The 14,896-nt window shown below is 45.9% G+C and overlaps 1 protein-coding gene across 1 annotated transcript in view; it reads left to right on the top strand.

Moving 5' to 3' along the window:
* The window catches only part of LOC119457764 (peptidoglycan recognition protein 4-like), a 21,719-nt gene extending 8,000 nt beyond the window's left edge, over positions 1–13,719 (top strand). Inside the window, 4 exon segments of the mRNA XM_037719459.2 lie at positions 8,927–9,226; positions 12,370–12,437; positions 12,439–12,576; positions 13,310–13,719. Coding sequence (XP_037575387.2) covers positions 8,927–9,226; positions 12,370–12,437; positions 12,439–12,576; positions 13,310–13,483 — 680 coding nt within the window. The 3' untranslated portion in view covers positions 13,484–13,719.
* Positions 13,720–14,896: the final 1,177 nt, after the last annotated feature.

The raw sequence follows: 14,896 nt of genomic DNA, 5'->3' as shown, positions 1-14,896 counted from the left end.
TCCTTTGAACTAGCCCTCAGAACAGTGAGTTTCTCTCGGTAATATAAAAGTTTGATGGTCACTGGACAGTTTTTCCCTCGTTTTCCCCCTATTCGGTGACCTATTTCTATGCCCTAGCTTTTTTTCTTGAACAGACAATTTTCGAATATTTTCGTCAGGCTATATCCACTGTTTCACTGTCTTGTTCTTGTAAGCCATACACAATAAAGTTATTCCGTCTGCTTCTTTCCAAGCTCACCTAATTTGTTCTGCGGACATGACACGTGCTGTTGCAAAGCTGTGATAGTCGACTTCACATTTCTTGGTTCTGGCTGTACGGACTGCAAAAGAGACGGTTTAGCCTCTAGACCTCTTATTCTGTTATTCATACCCACTAAATCTGCTTCCATTCAGTTTTGGTTCTACATGTTATTCATGGTAGTCATCATGTTATTCTGTCCATCGAGTAGTTGCCATTAAATGTTCCTTCTCAGTTGGGCCTGGGTTCGCCTCGATATTGCCACCTGACAACAAGCTGAAAATTGAAGGCAACGTATCGGTCAGAACACGAGCAATAATCAGTATGCACGGTTGTGATAGCATTTATTGGCGATAGCAGTTGTTATGGACACTCCTGGCGAATGTTCGCCGCTGGCGCGATGTTTCTAAGCATGCTACGGTTTTACTTCTGCTGTATATGCAAGGTAGATGCTATTGAACCGTCAAAGTTGCTCAGACAAGGTCTTTGTATTTGACGAAATTATTCCTCAGAATATTTTAGAATCGCAGCGTGCAAGCAATACTCATGAAGCATTTCATTCACAGTGCATACCTTTTATCCCTAATCTTCTATTAAGACGTGCAAAAACATATTTGTGCTTAAAATCTGAAAGTTATGTAATTTCACTGGCAGCGCAGTGGCTCACTCAGGCAGCGCACTCACTCACTCACTCACTCACTCACTCACTCACTCACTCACTCACTCACTCACTCACTCACTCACTCACTCACTCACTCACTCACTCACTCACTCACTGACTCCGGTGTGAGTGAGTGAGTGAGTCATGGCAACTCAATGCATTATTGAGCAAGGTATCTTTTCACTGGTCACTCACTCACTCACTCACTCACTCACTCACTCACTCACTCACTCACTCACTCACTCACTCACTCACTCACTCACTCACTCACTCACTCACTCACTCACTCACTCACTCACTCACTCACTCACTCACTCACTCACTCACTCACACAAGCTGCATTGTGCATCAGGGCCTTTGGTGCGCGCCTGTGGTGCCGGCCAGTGGTCAGCTAACCGGTGCAGGCGTATTTGCAGACTGGTACGACCTCGGCTACAGCTTCCTCATCGGTGGCGACGGACGGGTGTACGTGGCGCGAGGGTGGGACGCAAGCGGCGCTCACACCAAGGGACACAACCAAGACGCGCTGGCTGCGTCCTTCATCGGCGACTTCTCGAGGCACCTGCCCACACCGCGGGCCATCTGGGCGCTGCACAGGCTGCTGCAGTGCGGCGTCGCCCTGGTAATGCTTGCCACTGTATAGGGAAACACTCGATACAGTGACACCGTGACTATTTCGTTCTGCTACTAAGGAACGAGGTCACCGGTTCGGTAACCACCGTTTTATTGTACACGTAGTACACGAATAATAATGGGTAGGGTTGAGAACTGGGAGCGTTGGTATACAAAACTCATTAATAGCGCTGTTACGTTGTGGTGACGGTAACGAAGCAAACACTACCAAAAGTGGGAGTTAGGCTCTTTCGGTATAGAATCGACTGCAACATTCAAGAAATTAAGCAAATACAGTATACTGGCCTTGCGCCGAGAAATAAATGGATAACATTAATAATTCGGCGATGAAGGGCGTCAAAAAGTAAAACAATGCAAGCGTAAAAATACAAACAGCGCGACAACACAGCACAAAAGTTTCTTTCCGCTCTTTGGGTACCGTGGTGTAGAGTCCGTTGTTATCAACGCATATACACGTCAATATCGCCGGAAAAGAAATTGATTGGCGTAACTTTAGGCGATATAAAATCAGCAGTTCAGATTATTCATCAAACGCAACTCGCTGATATTGTACATGTTCGTATTATAGTAGGACGAAGTAAAGTTGTGCAGGCATTCTAATGCGCAGAATCTGTTGGTCCGTTTGAGTCACGGAATGTGTACTCACTAAGGGAGGCGCTGTCGCGTGCGGCAGGAGACTAGATGCAGAGAGAGAGAGAGAATAAACTTTTATTCACAAAGGCAAGGTAATTCTTCCTCGTTGGGTGGGGCCCTCAGTCCAGGGCTCCATTGCTGGACTAGATGGAGTGACGAGTTCAAGGAACTAACAGGTTGCTGTACAGAAGAGGGCAGCTAGAGACCTCTGGGAGAGGCCTCTGCCGTTAGTCAAGATTGGTCAAGATAGTGTGATGATTACGGAACTCACGTGCAAAGGAAGCAGAGAGAGTATAGCAATCGCACGCGTGTCGACAGAGAGATCATTTACTTCTGGCATGAAGAACTTATTTCTGACACGAAGTGTTGGATATCGCACCGCTGGCGTCCTGTCGTTTCTTCAATTTTCCGTGTATAGCAGAAACGGGACAGCCATATTGTCACACTCTGTTGTTTTACTTTTTGCTGGTGTTCGTTTTCACCGGACTCTTACTGTTATCAAGTATACTGAAGGACTCAGACTGTGTGTTATACAGAATCAGATTGTGTCCGCATTGTGAATGGTGCTATACATTCTCGAATGAGTACAAGCGCCAGAAGATTAAACTATGGAATGTACGCAGTGGGTCTCGTATAAATGGGGGCCGCACTTGACCCATGGAACCAGATTCGATGACTAACGACTGCGTTCGACGCTATTGTTGCGCTTTGAGTGCTGCCGGTCTTTTTAAGCACAATTCGTCCGATAAAGTGTCAAGTTTTTAACGCACACGTTTGCCAGTGTTTGCTTCTTCACCGCCACTACACACGAACAATTGTCCTTGCCTACAACAAAAACACTTCAATATCAGATGGTTTGCTCGCATTCTGCCACGGTTCCTTTTTCTTCTCTGGTTGCCACTTGACTAAGTCAAGCCTCTCATATTTCAGGTAGTCTTTCTCGGTATAAGGGGAATACAGTTTAAAGTGAACTAACCAGCAATGCAAACACCTTTTCGCAGGGCAAGATCCGTCCTGATTACACCCTTCACGGCCACCGCGACGCCTACTGCACAAGTTGCCCCGGTGACGCCCTGTACGAATACATCGGTCGCTGGAGTCACTTCCGCGGGAAACTCCAAAAGTACACCTGCGATCCACCTGGTCGCAGTGCACGTAGTGTGCCCCATTAAAGAAGCTCTAAATAAAGGCGCTAAATTGGAAAATGGCTGTGATATAAAGAAATGATGACCTAACCTATGTCCCGAAGTATTCGAGTGTAAGCATAAAAAGCCGGCAGATCCCACGCCCTGCGGGAATCGATGTTATGCGAAGCAGTGTGCGGGGAGCCTACCAAGTTAACGAAACGACCATGAGAGCACCAAGACGTTAGGCGGCTTGTTCATGACCTACATGACATGCATGTCATGAGTCCTCAGGAGTCCATTTAGCTACATCTAAGAGACTTTAGGGCGAAAGTAATACCCGTGACTAATACTTCTACCAGCATGCTTTAGTGTTTCATTGACTTAGTACCCACGTGCGAACCCATTTCACTGTTTTTGAGTGTTAATGTTTTTTTCGCTGAGTCATTGTCATTTTTGCTCAGTCATGGTCATGCACTATGATTTCTACCACCATCCTGTAGTGTTTCCTTCACGACTACCCACGTCCGAACCCATTTCAGTGTTTTTTGAGTGTTAATATTTTTCGCTGGGTCATTGTCATGACCTACATGACACGCATGCAATGACATTCATGTCATGACATATCATTTATGTTCGTCATATACTCTTGTAATAGTATGGAAATTTTGGTACATACCAATTTAACTAAACGACTTCTTCTTTCTGAGGTTTTACGTGCCAAAACCAGTTCTGATTATGAGGCACGCAACTAAACGACCATGAGAGCACAGAGTCGTAGGCGGCTAGATAGATAGATAGATAGATAGATAGATAGATAGATAGATAGATAGATTAGATAGATAGATAGATAGATAGATAGATAGATAGATAGATAGATAGATAGATAGATAGATAATGTCAAAGTAGCAAATGTTCGCAAAGAAATGCTTCGAATTTGAAATGTTTCTTCATTCAAATCGCACGTCTTCTCCTACACGACGTCTTCCATGCATGCCACGTTTGGGTCGGGACGTCAGAACAACATTGTGGTTAGCCGCGAAGGAGCTGCTGAGTTCGCATGGGCAAGGGTCGTACGGCATGCATGGTTATTGCACGTTTAAAAAACTTGGCCATTTGCTCTGAAGGGTAGAGACTTGGACATGTTGGTAGTTCATGTTGAAATAAGAAAGGGCGAGAGACAGGGACAAACGAAGAAAGACACACACACAGCATCTTTGCTCGACCGCACGAAGTCTTTTGTGGCAGAGCCCTCATTAACGATACATCACCAGCTATCCGGTGATCTATTCAAGTACTATATAGTCATGGTGACACGGCGACATTCAGTATCAAATGACATCCATATCCTTCTTGCGAAACCGATCACAATGAGGTAAGAACGCATTTAATATTTAAAATATATAAGCACCAAGACCACGCACGGCAATGCGAAGCGCGGACCGAACGCTTTAGGCGGTAGTGAAAGGTGGGCTTGTTGGCACTTCATGCGGTGTAGAGAAAAAGGGCACGCAGGAACAGGGCCAAAAGAATATGTGAAAATACAGGCGCTGTATGTGTGTTTTCGTGTCTCTTATTGTCCTTCTCCCTGTCTACGATATTCCTATGGATCATTACGAACGCTGGATCCAGGGGGACAGCATGGGTCATGTTGGCAGTTCATGACGGTCGAGAAATAACAAACGCCGGAGCAGGGTGAAATGAAGCTACACAAATACACGCTGTATGTGTGGTTTTCATGTCTTTTTTTTTGTCCCTCTTCATTCCTGCGTTATTTCTATATGCCGTCACGAACGCTGGAGCCAGTTAGGCAACATTGAGTTGTTGACAGTCCATGACGGTCTAGAGAAATAGCGTACACAGGGACAGGGTCAAAAGAGGGGAGGGTGCGAAAATACACGCTGTCTGTCGGCAGCTGGAAAAGGGGGTTTGTGTTTGATTTTACGCGTAACAGAATTATGTTTACTCGTATATTCCAATTACGAATTTACTGACACATTTAACTTTGAGAAAGTCAATTAGTTCAACAACGCACTTGCACCAGGAAGGGCCTACAATGAGGATGAATGAGGACGGACCTCAAACAAAGGGCTTTGTTTTTTTAGTTTCCGCGTAACAGAATTATATTTCTCGTATATTCGTATTACAATCCGAAGCTACCATGTCTGCAGTTTGTGTGTACGTCGTGTACTTTACGCATTTTCTGACGCAATTTACTTTCAAACATTAATTTAAGTTCAAGAAGGCATTTGCGCTTGGCGGACGGCCTATAGAAGACTTATGCCAAAGAATGGTTGGCATTCAACATCGAGCAGGAAATGGCAGAACAAGTGCAACAAGTGCGCCACCTCAAAATTCTAACTGGACCTGCCTATGCAAAGAGTTTACTACAGAAGATGTCATCATCATCATCATCATCATCATCATCATCATCATCATCATCATCATCATCATCATCATCATCATCATCATCATCAGCCTATATTTTATGTCCACTGCAGGACGAATGCACCTCCCGGCGATCTCCAATTACCCCTGTCTTGCGCTAGCGTATTCCAACTTGCGCCTGCAGAAGATGTTATATGTTATAACTAATAGCGTTTAACGAGCCCAAAGCCACACTAAGACTGTGAGACGTCGTAGCGGGAGGCTCCCGAATTATTTCGACAATCAGGGCTTCTTTAAGGTTCACCCAAAGCCCAATACAAGAGTGTATACGCGTTTCGAACTCATCAGATTGCGGCCGCCGCCGCCGGGAGTCGAATTCCATGCAGAACAACATGCTTCCGCTGCTTTCCACTGTTTTCGTCCTCCATGTCGGTAACGCGGAACTCTCACATAGCGCGGTTACATTGTTGCATGAAGTGAGATTCATTACGTTTCGAACAATGCTAGCTGTGTACGCACTGTTTGCAAACATCCGAACAGTTGGAAGCGTATGATGTCACGCCTCCATAAGATGGCCTGGGGACGTGCTCGGAGGAGGCAAAGCGTCTCGACATGATTCGCGCACAGGCTACCGTGATTGTTTTCGTTGCGGCCCTGCTTAGATACGCCACTCCAGATGAAAGGAAGCAGACAAGCTGAGTTTATCTCCCGGATTACACGGGATTTTTATTTTTTGCGATGTCGATCGTATTTTATTTTCGAAGCAAACTTCTTGTTCTTTCTTTTCTTGTTTATTATGACTGTATTGCCGATTTGAATATTTACATGGTCCTTCTTAGGTGAAAATGTACGTAAAAGTGTGGCTGCTAAATGTAGCAATGTTTGCGGTACTGATTATGAGCAGACCATATCATAGACCTATAGCATGGGTGCATCTTATTTATGCGGAAAAACTGTACTTGAAAGTAATATGCAGATACTGTCGATGGTCGGAGACTTACAACAGCGCGAGACCTGGCGTGAGGTCATGTTGGACAAACCAAAATGATTGTTGAAGCACTGAATAAGATCCGATGAATAGCGCATAAGAAACTTGGACAGAGACTAGAAAGACACAGCACGAACTATGTATAAGTGGGTGTACACTGGACTTCAGAAATGTATTGCGCTAAAGCGCTTCTAGGACACTCATGCGCGTTTGACGGCATTCTTTTGAAAGGTAGCAGTTGTGTAAGCACGCCTTCTGTTATCATATCCAGATGAGAGGGCTCTGACCTTACAAAAAAAAAAAAAAATCGCGTATCTCAGTCAAGCTCACAATGTGAAGCTGTCTATAGTTATAAACTACGCCAGCGGTGCTAATCGTTTCCTGTCATTTATTTTGTTTTCTTTCCTTGCCCTTCGGACTTTCGCCGTGTTTTGGTCCCTGGACGTTATGTGGCAAATCACGTGCACAAGCTCTGGAACATTTATTGCGCGACGCAATAAACAAGGACAGTTGTTAGTCAACGGGTGTGTCATGAATTTCCACTCGTTGTCCACGTTTTGTTTCTTGCACTGTTATCTACGTCGTCTAATATGATTCAACTAGCCCAAGCGACACATCCTTTTGCAATCATCGAAGTCTGGACTCCCATGCTTGAACATTCTGAGTCATCGTGTGTTCATCGTACAGAGCCATAATGGCGAGTGCGGCAATATCCAAAACAGGAGCTGCTGTGTTGTGTTCAACGAGCGCACACTGAATAAGGAGCGATGATGATGTTGGCCTCTCCTAGTATCGAGCGAAAACAGTGCTCTATCAATTTTTCTAGCACGCTCAGAGGAAAAGATAAAACAAATATGTACAGGGTCGACCACATGTAGGGTGAACACCTCATTAGTATTCAAGACATCATAGAAGCTTATGTTCAGTACATAATTCGAAAAATCATTATTGTGTTTATGGACACCATGATTACACATTGTATAACGAACATTTCACTCGTGAAGTAGAATAAACGCTTTAGTTTTACCGGCTTGAATACTAATGAGGTGTTCACCTTAGATGTGGTCGACCCTGTACGTTTGTGAAGAATAAACTCGGAAAGATGACGCTGCAAAAAGGAAGCACGTTGAAGTTACCGTACTGGGCGGGGTCCGGTGCGGATAACGGAAAAACGCCCTTCGTGAGCACATTTGTCATTGGTTCAGGTATACGGCAACAAAAGAACAAAATATAACCTGCACGCGCCACGCGAGATGTGTATGTGCCGCGGGATCGAATCCCGCCACGGTGGCTGCATTTCGATGGGGGCGAAATGCGAAAACACCCGTGTACTTAGATTTAGGTGCACGTAAGAGCCCCAGGTGGTCCAAATTATTCCGGAGTCCTCCACTGCGGCGTGCGTCAGAATCAGATCGTGGTTTTGGCAAGTAAAACCGCATAATTTTAATGTGTAATGCATTGTTTGATTTGGTGACTGTGCAAGCGTACACTATAGCCTGAGTTTAAGCTACAGAGGGAGTGCGGAAGAAAGTGGACAGATAATGGGCATGACGTCTTTCCTGCGACTCTGCATGGGCAAGAGGGATATGGCGGAAGAAGAGGTTGAGAAGGGAGATGATGACGAATGAGCAAAATAAATAAATAAATAAATGTAGGTAATTAATCAACAGTATGCAATCAAGGGCAGTCCCAGCCTGGAACATTTATACGTTTGTTACCCTGACGAAGACTGCTGAACCGTTGTCAAAGCGTTGAGTACGCGCTAGGGGCTCCAGCCTTTGCTCGTTCACTCTCTATCCATTTCCAACTTTCTTTGGTCCATTTGCCTTTTCTGGATATATTGTTAATTACATGCACTAAGGAAGCCAAGGCTGATCAATTCATTTGCACTTTCCTTTGTCCCCTTTGACTTTTCTGGCTATATTGTTAACTACATGCACTAAGGAAGCCAAGGCTGATCAATTCATTTGCACTTTCCTTTGTCACCTTTGACTTTTCTGGATATATTATTAAGTTACATGCGCTAAGGAAGGTGAGGTTGTGCGCCTTGCGTCAACTTAACTCTTGCTCAAGAAACGCAGAATAGTCATCGGCGCCTGTCTAGCCAGGTTCATTTATCAACGAGGTGATCGAGTACAGCCTAATTATACGTACGCTCTGTCAATGCACCAGGGCGCATGAAAGCTATTGCTGTCAAGCTGCCGTTTTCAAGCGAATGAAAATGTGCCGAACAACGTTTCTTTCGGGATCCTTCCGTGAAGGCTATCGACTCGCTGGCCCGACTTCGTACGGCTACTCTGACTGGCACCGAGGGCCGAGCGGCGCATTGTGGCTTGCCCAAGTGCCCGATGACGAGATCCGGGTGACGCTAGCCTGCTCGGGCATCGAGTTCGTGCCTCGCTACGCGTGGGGTGGTCGGCCGCCCAAGTTGTGGGAGAGGCTCAAGGTGCAACCAGTGCCACGGGTATTCGTGCATCACACAGCCGGTGGGGAGTGCTTTGACCCACGGACCTGTTCCGAGTGGATGCGCTACATCCAACACTTCCACATGGACGCCAGAGGTATATTATACGGCGGCGGGCCATAATTAAATTCAATGCGTTAGCATTTCTAGGGTATTTCACGAACTTTCCGGGGGCTATCTATCTATCTATCTATCTATCTATCTATCTATCTATCTATCTATCTATCTATCTATCTATCTATCTATCTATCTATCTATATGTATGTATGTATGTATGTATGTATGTATGTATGTATGTATGTATGTATGTATGTATGTATGTATGTATGTATGTATGTGTGTGTGTGTGTGTGTGTGTGTGTGTGTGTGTGTGTGTGTGTGTGTGTGTGTGTGTGTGTGTGTGTGTGTGTGTGTGTGTGTGTGTGTGTGTGTGTGTGTGTGTATGTATGTATGTGTGTGTGTGTGTGTGTGTGTGTGTGTGTGTGTGTGTGTGTGTGTGTGTGTGTGTGTGTGTGTGTGTGTGTGTGTGTATGTATGTATGTATGTATGTATGTATGTATGTATGTATGTATGTATGTATGTATGTATGTATGTATGTATGTATGTATGTATGTATGTATGTATGTATGTATGTATGTATGTATGTATGTATGTATGTATGTATGTATGTATGTATGTATGTATGTATGTATGTATGTATGTAACTGTTTTTCAGCCTCCCTGGGTCACTACCGCCTACCTGGGCCCGATGCGCTATCCACGAATGGGTAGCGCACCGGGCTGCTGCGCTGAGGGTTTGAAGCTAGCCGTCGGACCAATTTGGGTCACTGAATATGTGGCAATGTGCACATATGTGCCGCTGTTGGCTTTATAAGCCAGCCTGATGAAGGCAAGCTTGTGTGTCGAAACGTTGGCTCCAGCGACATTGCTTGTTCTACCTCTGTTCATCATTTCAAGCCTCCATTTCCCTCTGAAGTTCTGTCGCGTTTGTTTTTCTTTAATGAGCAATGGTGACAACAGCGTGAAGTTGGGCTTAATTGTACAGGAACGCATCTACAAAAACAGCGACAATACTGGACTGGCAAGCTCTGCCTGTGTGGTTGCCCCGTTTTCTGAAACAAATATCGCGAGAGAGACAGAGAAAAATTTATTTACAGAAAGGCAGAGAGGTCGGCCTGAGCTGTAACTTGCTCTGGCCTGCTAGTCTACACTGGGGAAAAGGGACGGGGAGGGAAAGGGTTAGTGAATGATGATAAACAAATATCGCAGTATGAATTGAAAGTCAACTAATGGCGATGATTTCCTAGCAAACGATTAAAAGGGAGAAATATAGTTTGGTAGGTCATACGATGCGTCGAACAGATAGCCAATGGTCTATTATAGAACATCATCATAAGTGCTAGGCTAAAGAAACGCTGCAGAGGGCGGTGGAGAAATCAGGAAATTTGCAGGTATACTAGGATGGAGTCAGACAGCAAAGGGCAGCGGAGATTAGAGATCGCTCAGAGAGTCCTTTGTCCTGGGGTGCCGTTCTAGACACTGTTAAATTCTGCCATGTTGTTGAAATCCACGGTGTTAGCATTTTTGAGCTCTGCAGGGATGCTGTAGCAGCCCCGTGAGTCAACCAGAGCTCGCAAGATGGCGAATTCAACGATATTTTGGAATTGAACGATGTCCAGGATATCACCTCTACGAAAGATTTAAATTGGATACGTGTCCTAGATAGGAGAATGCCATCACTTAACGAAATATGTAGTGCGATTGTCGACAGAAAGATCGCAAAGCAGTGGTGCACGTGCACCAGCAAAGAGGACGTGGGATCTCAGAAAGTTCCTTAAATTATTGCACGTTTAAAACCTCCTTGGTTTAACATAGCTGAAGTCATGTCGGTAGTGATGTAGAGAACAGTAGGCTGCAGATGAATTCCTTACATTTCGCTTTCAGAAAATCATACATATTGCCACGGGGATGAGAGTAGCAAAAAGGGATAGGAAAATTATATTTACAAGATATATGCAGAGAGAGACGGCTACAGGCAAGATGGCAGAACAACAACACGAGCGTTGCCCAGATCGTCGTCTTCACCGTCTTTCTGGCGCATTCTTCCATGCTCGGCATAGCGCGTAACATAGAACGCCCGCCGTCGAGAGCGCCGTCTCGGCGCTTAAGGAGCAGTAGGATCTTGTCCGGCAACAGAAGGCTTAAGGCGAGAGACGTGCACGATATCAGTGGCGGACGCGGCAGATTATCGACTGTCCAGCGGAGTGATCTCGTACGTGACGTCAGTGATCTGGCGTAGGACCTTGTAAGGCCCGGAATATCGGGAAAGAAGCTTTGACGACAAGCCAACGTGGCGGCAAGGCGTTCAGAGGAGGACCAAAGAGCCCGGAGAGTAATGAACGACTCTGTGATGGCTATCGTAGCGGGCCTTCTGGGACAGCTGTAAGGCATAAAGACGATCCCTTGCAATCTGGCGAGCCGTTGCAGCCCGAGAAGCTGCATCGCGGGCGTAGTCGGTAACAATATAATGCAGGGTATTTGCAGGGCTATGTTTCCAATGAAACATCTTTATCGATTTAGTTTATGTGAAGTGCTCACAGTGACGGGATTGTACTCATGTGTCTGCAGATACAATGCAGTTATATGTATCTACGGTTGATTGTAATGTTGACTGAGAAAAAAATTGATCTCACAATATTTTAAAAATTCGTTGCTTATAACAGTATCAACACGTTTGAGTCTTTTGCGACGTCAAGAAACGAGGAACCTACATCTTCTTAAACACACCTAATAAAGCACTTGGGAGACGCTTAAGCTTCGCCTTTAAGAGGAGAACGCAATAGCATTATAGGGACCCTGACTGCTTCTCATGCTTCCCGGCAACAGCAGCTTATGAAACCATAATATTTACTGGGAAACGCTTGCGGCGAACGCTATGCACGAAGGCAAGCTTTCTGGTTCTTTTTTTTTCGTATCCCGCACGGCCGGCGCCGCCGCTGACGCGGATGCGCGGAGGCGAGCGCCATCTGCTGGTGCTGCAAGGAACCGAGTGGCACACGCGGCGGCGCCGCTCTGTGATTGGTAGAAAATTTTCGCTCACTGTCAAGGCATGGTCAACGACGGCGACGCCGTGCTTTCTGCGTAACGGGCATAACATGCATATCGGTGACGTCTCTAGCGCGCGGCGATGACGTCCATGTGGCCTGATCAGTTGATTCATTCATGATGGGCATCTTGCAGGCTGGAACGACATTGGCTACAGCTTCCTCATCGGCGGCGATGGGCGCGTGTACGTGGCAAGGGGCTGGGGACGCAGTCGGCGCCCACACCAAGCTGCACAACGAAGAGGCACTGGCAGTGGCCTTCTTCGGCGACTTCTCGCGTCACCTGCCGACAGCCCGGGCAATCAGGACACTCGACAGGCTCCTGCAGTGCGGCGTCGCCTTGGTACGTCACACAGTGCACACTAGAGCATGCAGAGTGGACCCGAGACTGCCTGCAACTCATCGAAATGAGAGAGTGAGGAACTTTAGCCTGACCGCAATTTTAAGTCCAAAATTGTGGCATCACCGCAACTTCGATATATACAGTGTGCTTCACTGTTAGAGCGAACACGGGATGCAGTTAATGTTTGCCGACGGATGTATACAACGACGATGGGATGTGCAGGCTGGCATACGCAGATGGACTGTGTAGGGCCACCTGCACAGTGCTATTTCTACGCGCGCTTCCGGACTATCCCCAAGAGGAAATACGCTGATCCAAAGGGTGCACGCCCACAGCACTGGCGTTGACATCTATTTACTGCGTTCAGTTGATCTTTTGACAGAGAATACCGGCAATACAAGTTGATTTAGAGTTCTTTTTTATAATGTCTTTTTAATGTGAATCCCACCACAGTGAACTGACCCGCCGCGTTGGATTAGCGGCTATGGCGAAATGCTGCTAAGCACGAGGTCATAGGTTCTACTTCCGGCTACGGCGGTAGCATTTCGATGGGAGCGACATGCAAGAACGCCCGTGTAACATACATTGGGTGCACGTTAAATAACCCCAGGTGGTCAAAATTAATGCGGGGTCCGCCATTGCGCCGTGCCTCGTAATCAGTTCGTAGGTTTGGCACGTAAAACCCTAGAAACTAATTTTTGAAACAGTGAACTAACCACAGTACTCACCGCAGGGCAAGATCCGCGCTGACTACACACTGCATGGTCACAGAGACGCCGCCTGCAGGGTCAGTCCAGGGGACGCCCTGTACGCCTTCCTCGGCCACTGGAACCACTACGGCGGGAGACTCCAGAAGTACATCTGCGAGAAGCAGAAGGCTTACGAGCGCGATGTGCCTACCCGATAAATAGCACAATGCAGTTTCAATTATAAAATGTCTCTTTGCACGCTTTTGCAGTAACGACACACAAACAGAAGGGATATTTTGAGATAAGACCGAACCACGCCAAAATTGGCTTTTATAAATGTTAGGCACGTTGCTGCTTCTGAATGTAGAAACACGTACGCGAATGTTGCGTCTTTTGTTGTAACAGGTGAAACGCAGAAATTATCTCGCTTAGCCACATGCTCAAGCTATCTGAAAAAAAAACTGCATTTAAGAAAGAAAATTATCAGGTTATACAGAATTGGGACATCTAGGCCTTAATTTTCGTGTGCATAAATTGCGTGCAAAAAATCTAGTACAAAAATAGAATGACCTTGCGCACGTGCGCGCGCACACACATACATACACACACATGTGCACTCAAAATCGACTCCATCGCTCTCTCATTCTGATATCTGAAATGCTGCGAACAGCCGTCGTGGGCCACCGACTACTGAATACGTTTACAAATCCCCACGTCACCTTGAGAACCAGTGACGGCCTATAGTATTTAGAATGCTCCGCTCACAAATGGAATGTCTTTGCTCACTACCACGTCGTATCTTTTTTTCCCCCGTAATGCTATTTCTTGCCTTAACCAAAAGCATGACGAACGAACGAACGCATAAACGTACGAGGACGATTGGTTCCATTTCCTAGCTTATAATTATAGCTTGCAGTGAAAATTGGCTGCTCATGAATAGCGTAGATAGGCAAAATGGCCTTGCACAAAACATAATATTGCCGATGGGTAACAGGCTTCATGCCCTTGGCAGTAGGTGTCCAGTGAATAAAGGTGAAAAGCTTCACGCAACTATCGTACTTCGTTATCCAACAATTAATGTTGGGTAATACTGTTTTGCTTCACTTATTTAAAAAAAAATCGCAGTTTCGCCCGAAAGGCGAAACATCGATTGTTATGGCAACTTAGTGGACATCTATACGAAGTAAAGATATAGTTTTATCGGCCGTATAAACTTGTAAACATAGGCATACTGTCACAGACCCCGTGAACGAGGCGCAGACGCCGGACCAAATTCCAAAGCCGACTTATCAGCTTCCGAAAATAATCCCACGAAAGCAAGGACAATTAAGGTTGGGCCCTCTGGTGCGCCAGCGAACGCCGGTTGCTGTCCAAAGACCGAGTCAGAGCCCAGAGTTGTCACAACACAACAAAATATATTCTTCACACAAGGCAGTTACACACACACTTGCACACTTAGGCTAGACACAACACAATACAAATCAGATGGGTATTAACAACCACAAGAAAATAACGACAAGCACTAAGAGTCCAACACGTAAAACACAAAATAAAAACGAACAATAAAAAGTGTCCAATCGTATTCACCAGTGTTGGTCTTGAAGTCAGACGATCTCGGCGTAACTCAGGGC

Source organism: Dermacentor silvarum, chromosome 7 (genome assembly GCF_013339745.2).
Source record: "Dermacentor silvarum isolate Dsil-2018 chromosome 7, BIME_Dsil_1.4, whole genome shotgun sequence".
In the NCBI taxonomy this organism is placed as follows: domain Eukaryota; kingdom Metazoa; phylum Arthropoda; class Arachnida; order Ixodida; family Ixodidae; genus Dermacentor; species Dermacentor silvarum.
This window is presented reverse-complemented; position numbering and strand designations above follow the sequence as displayed.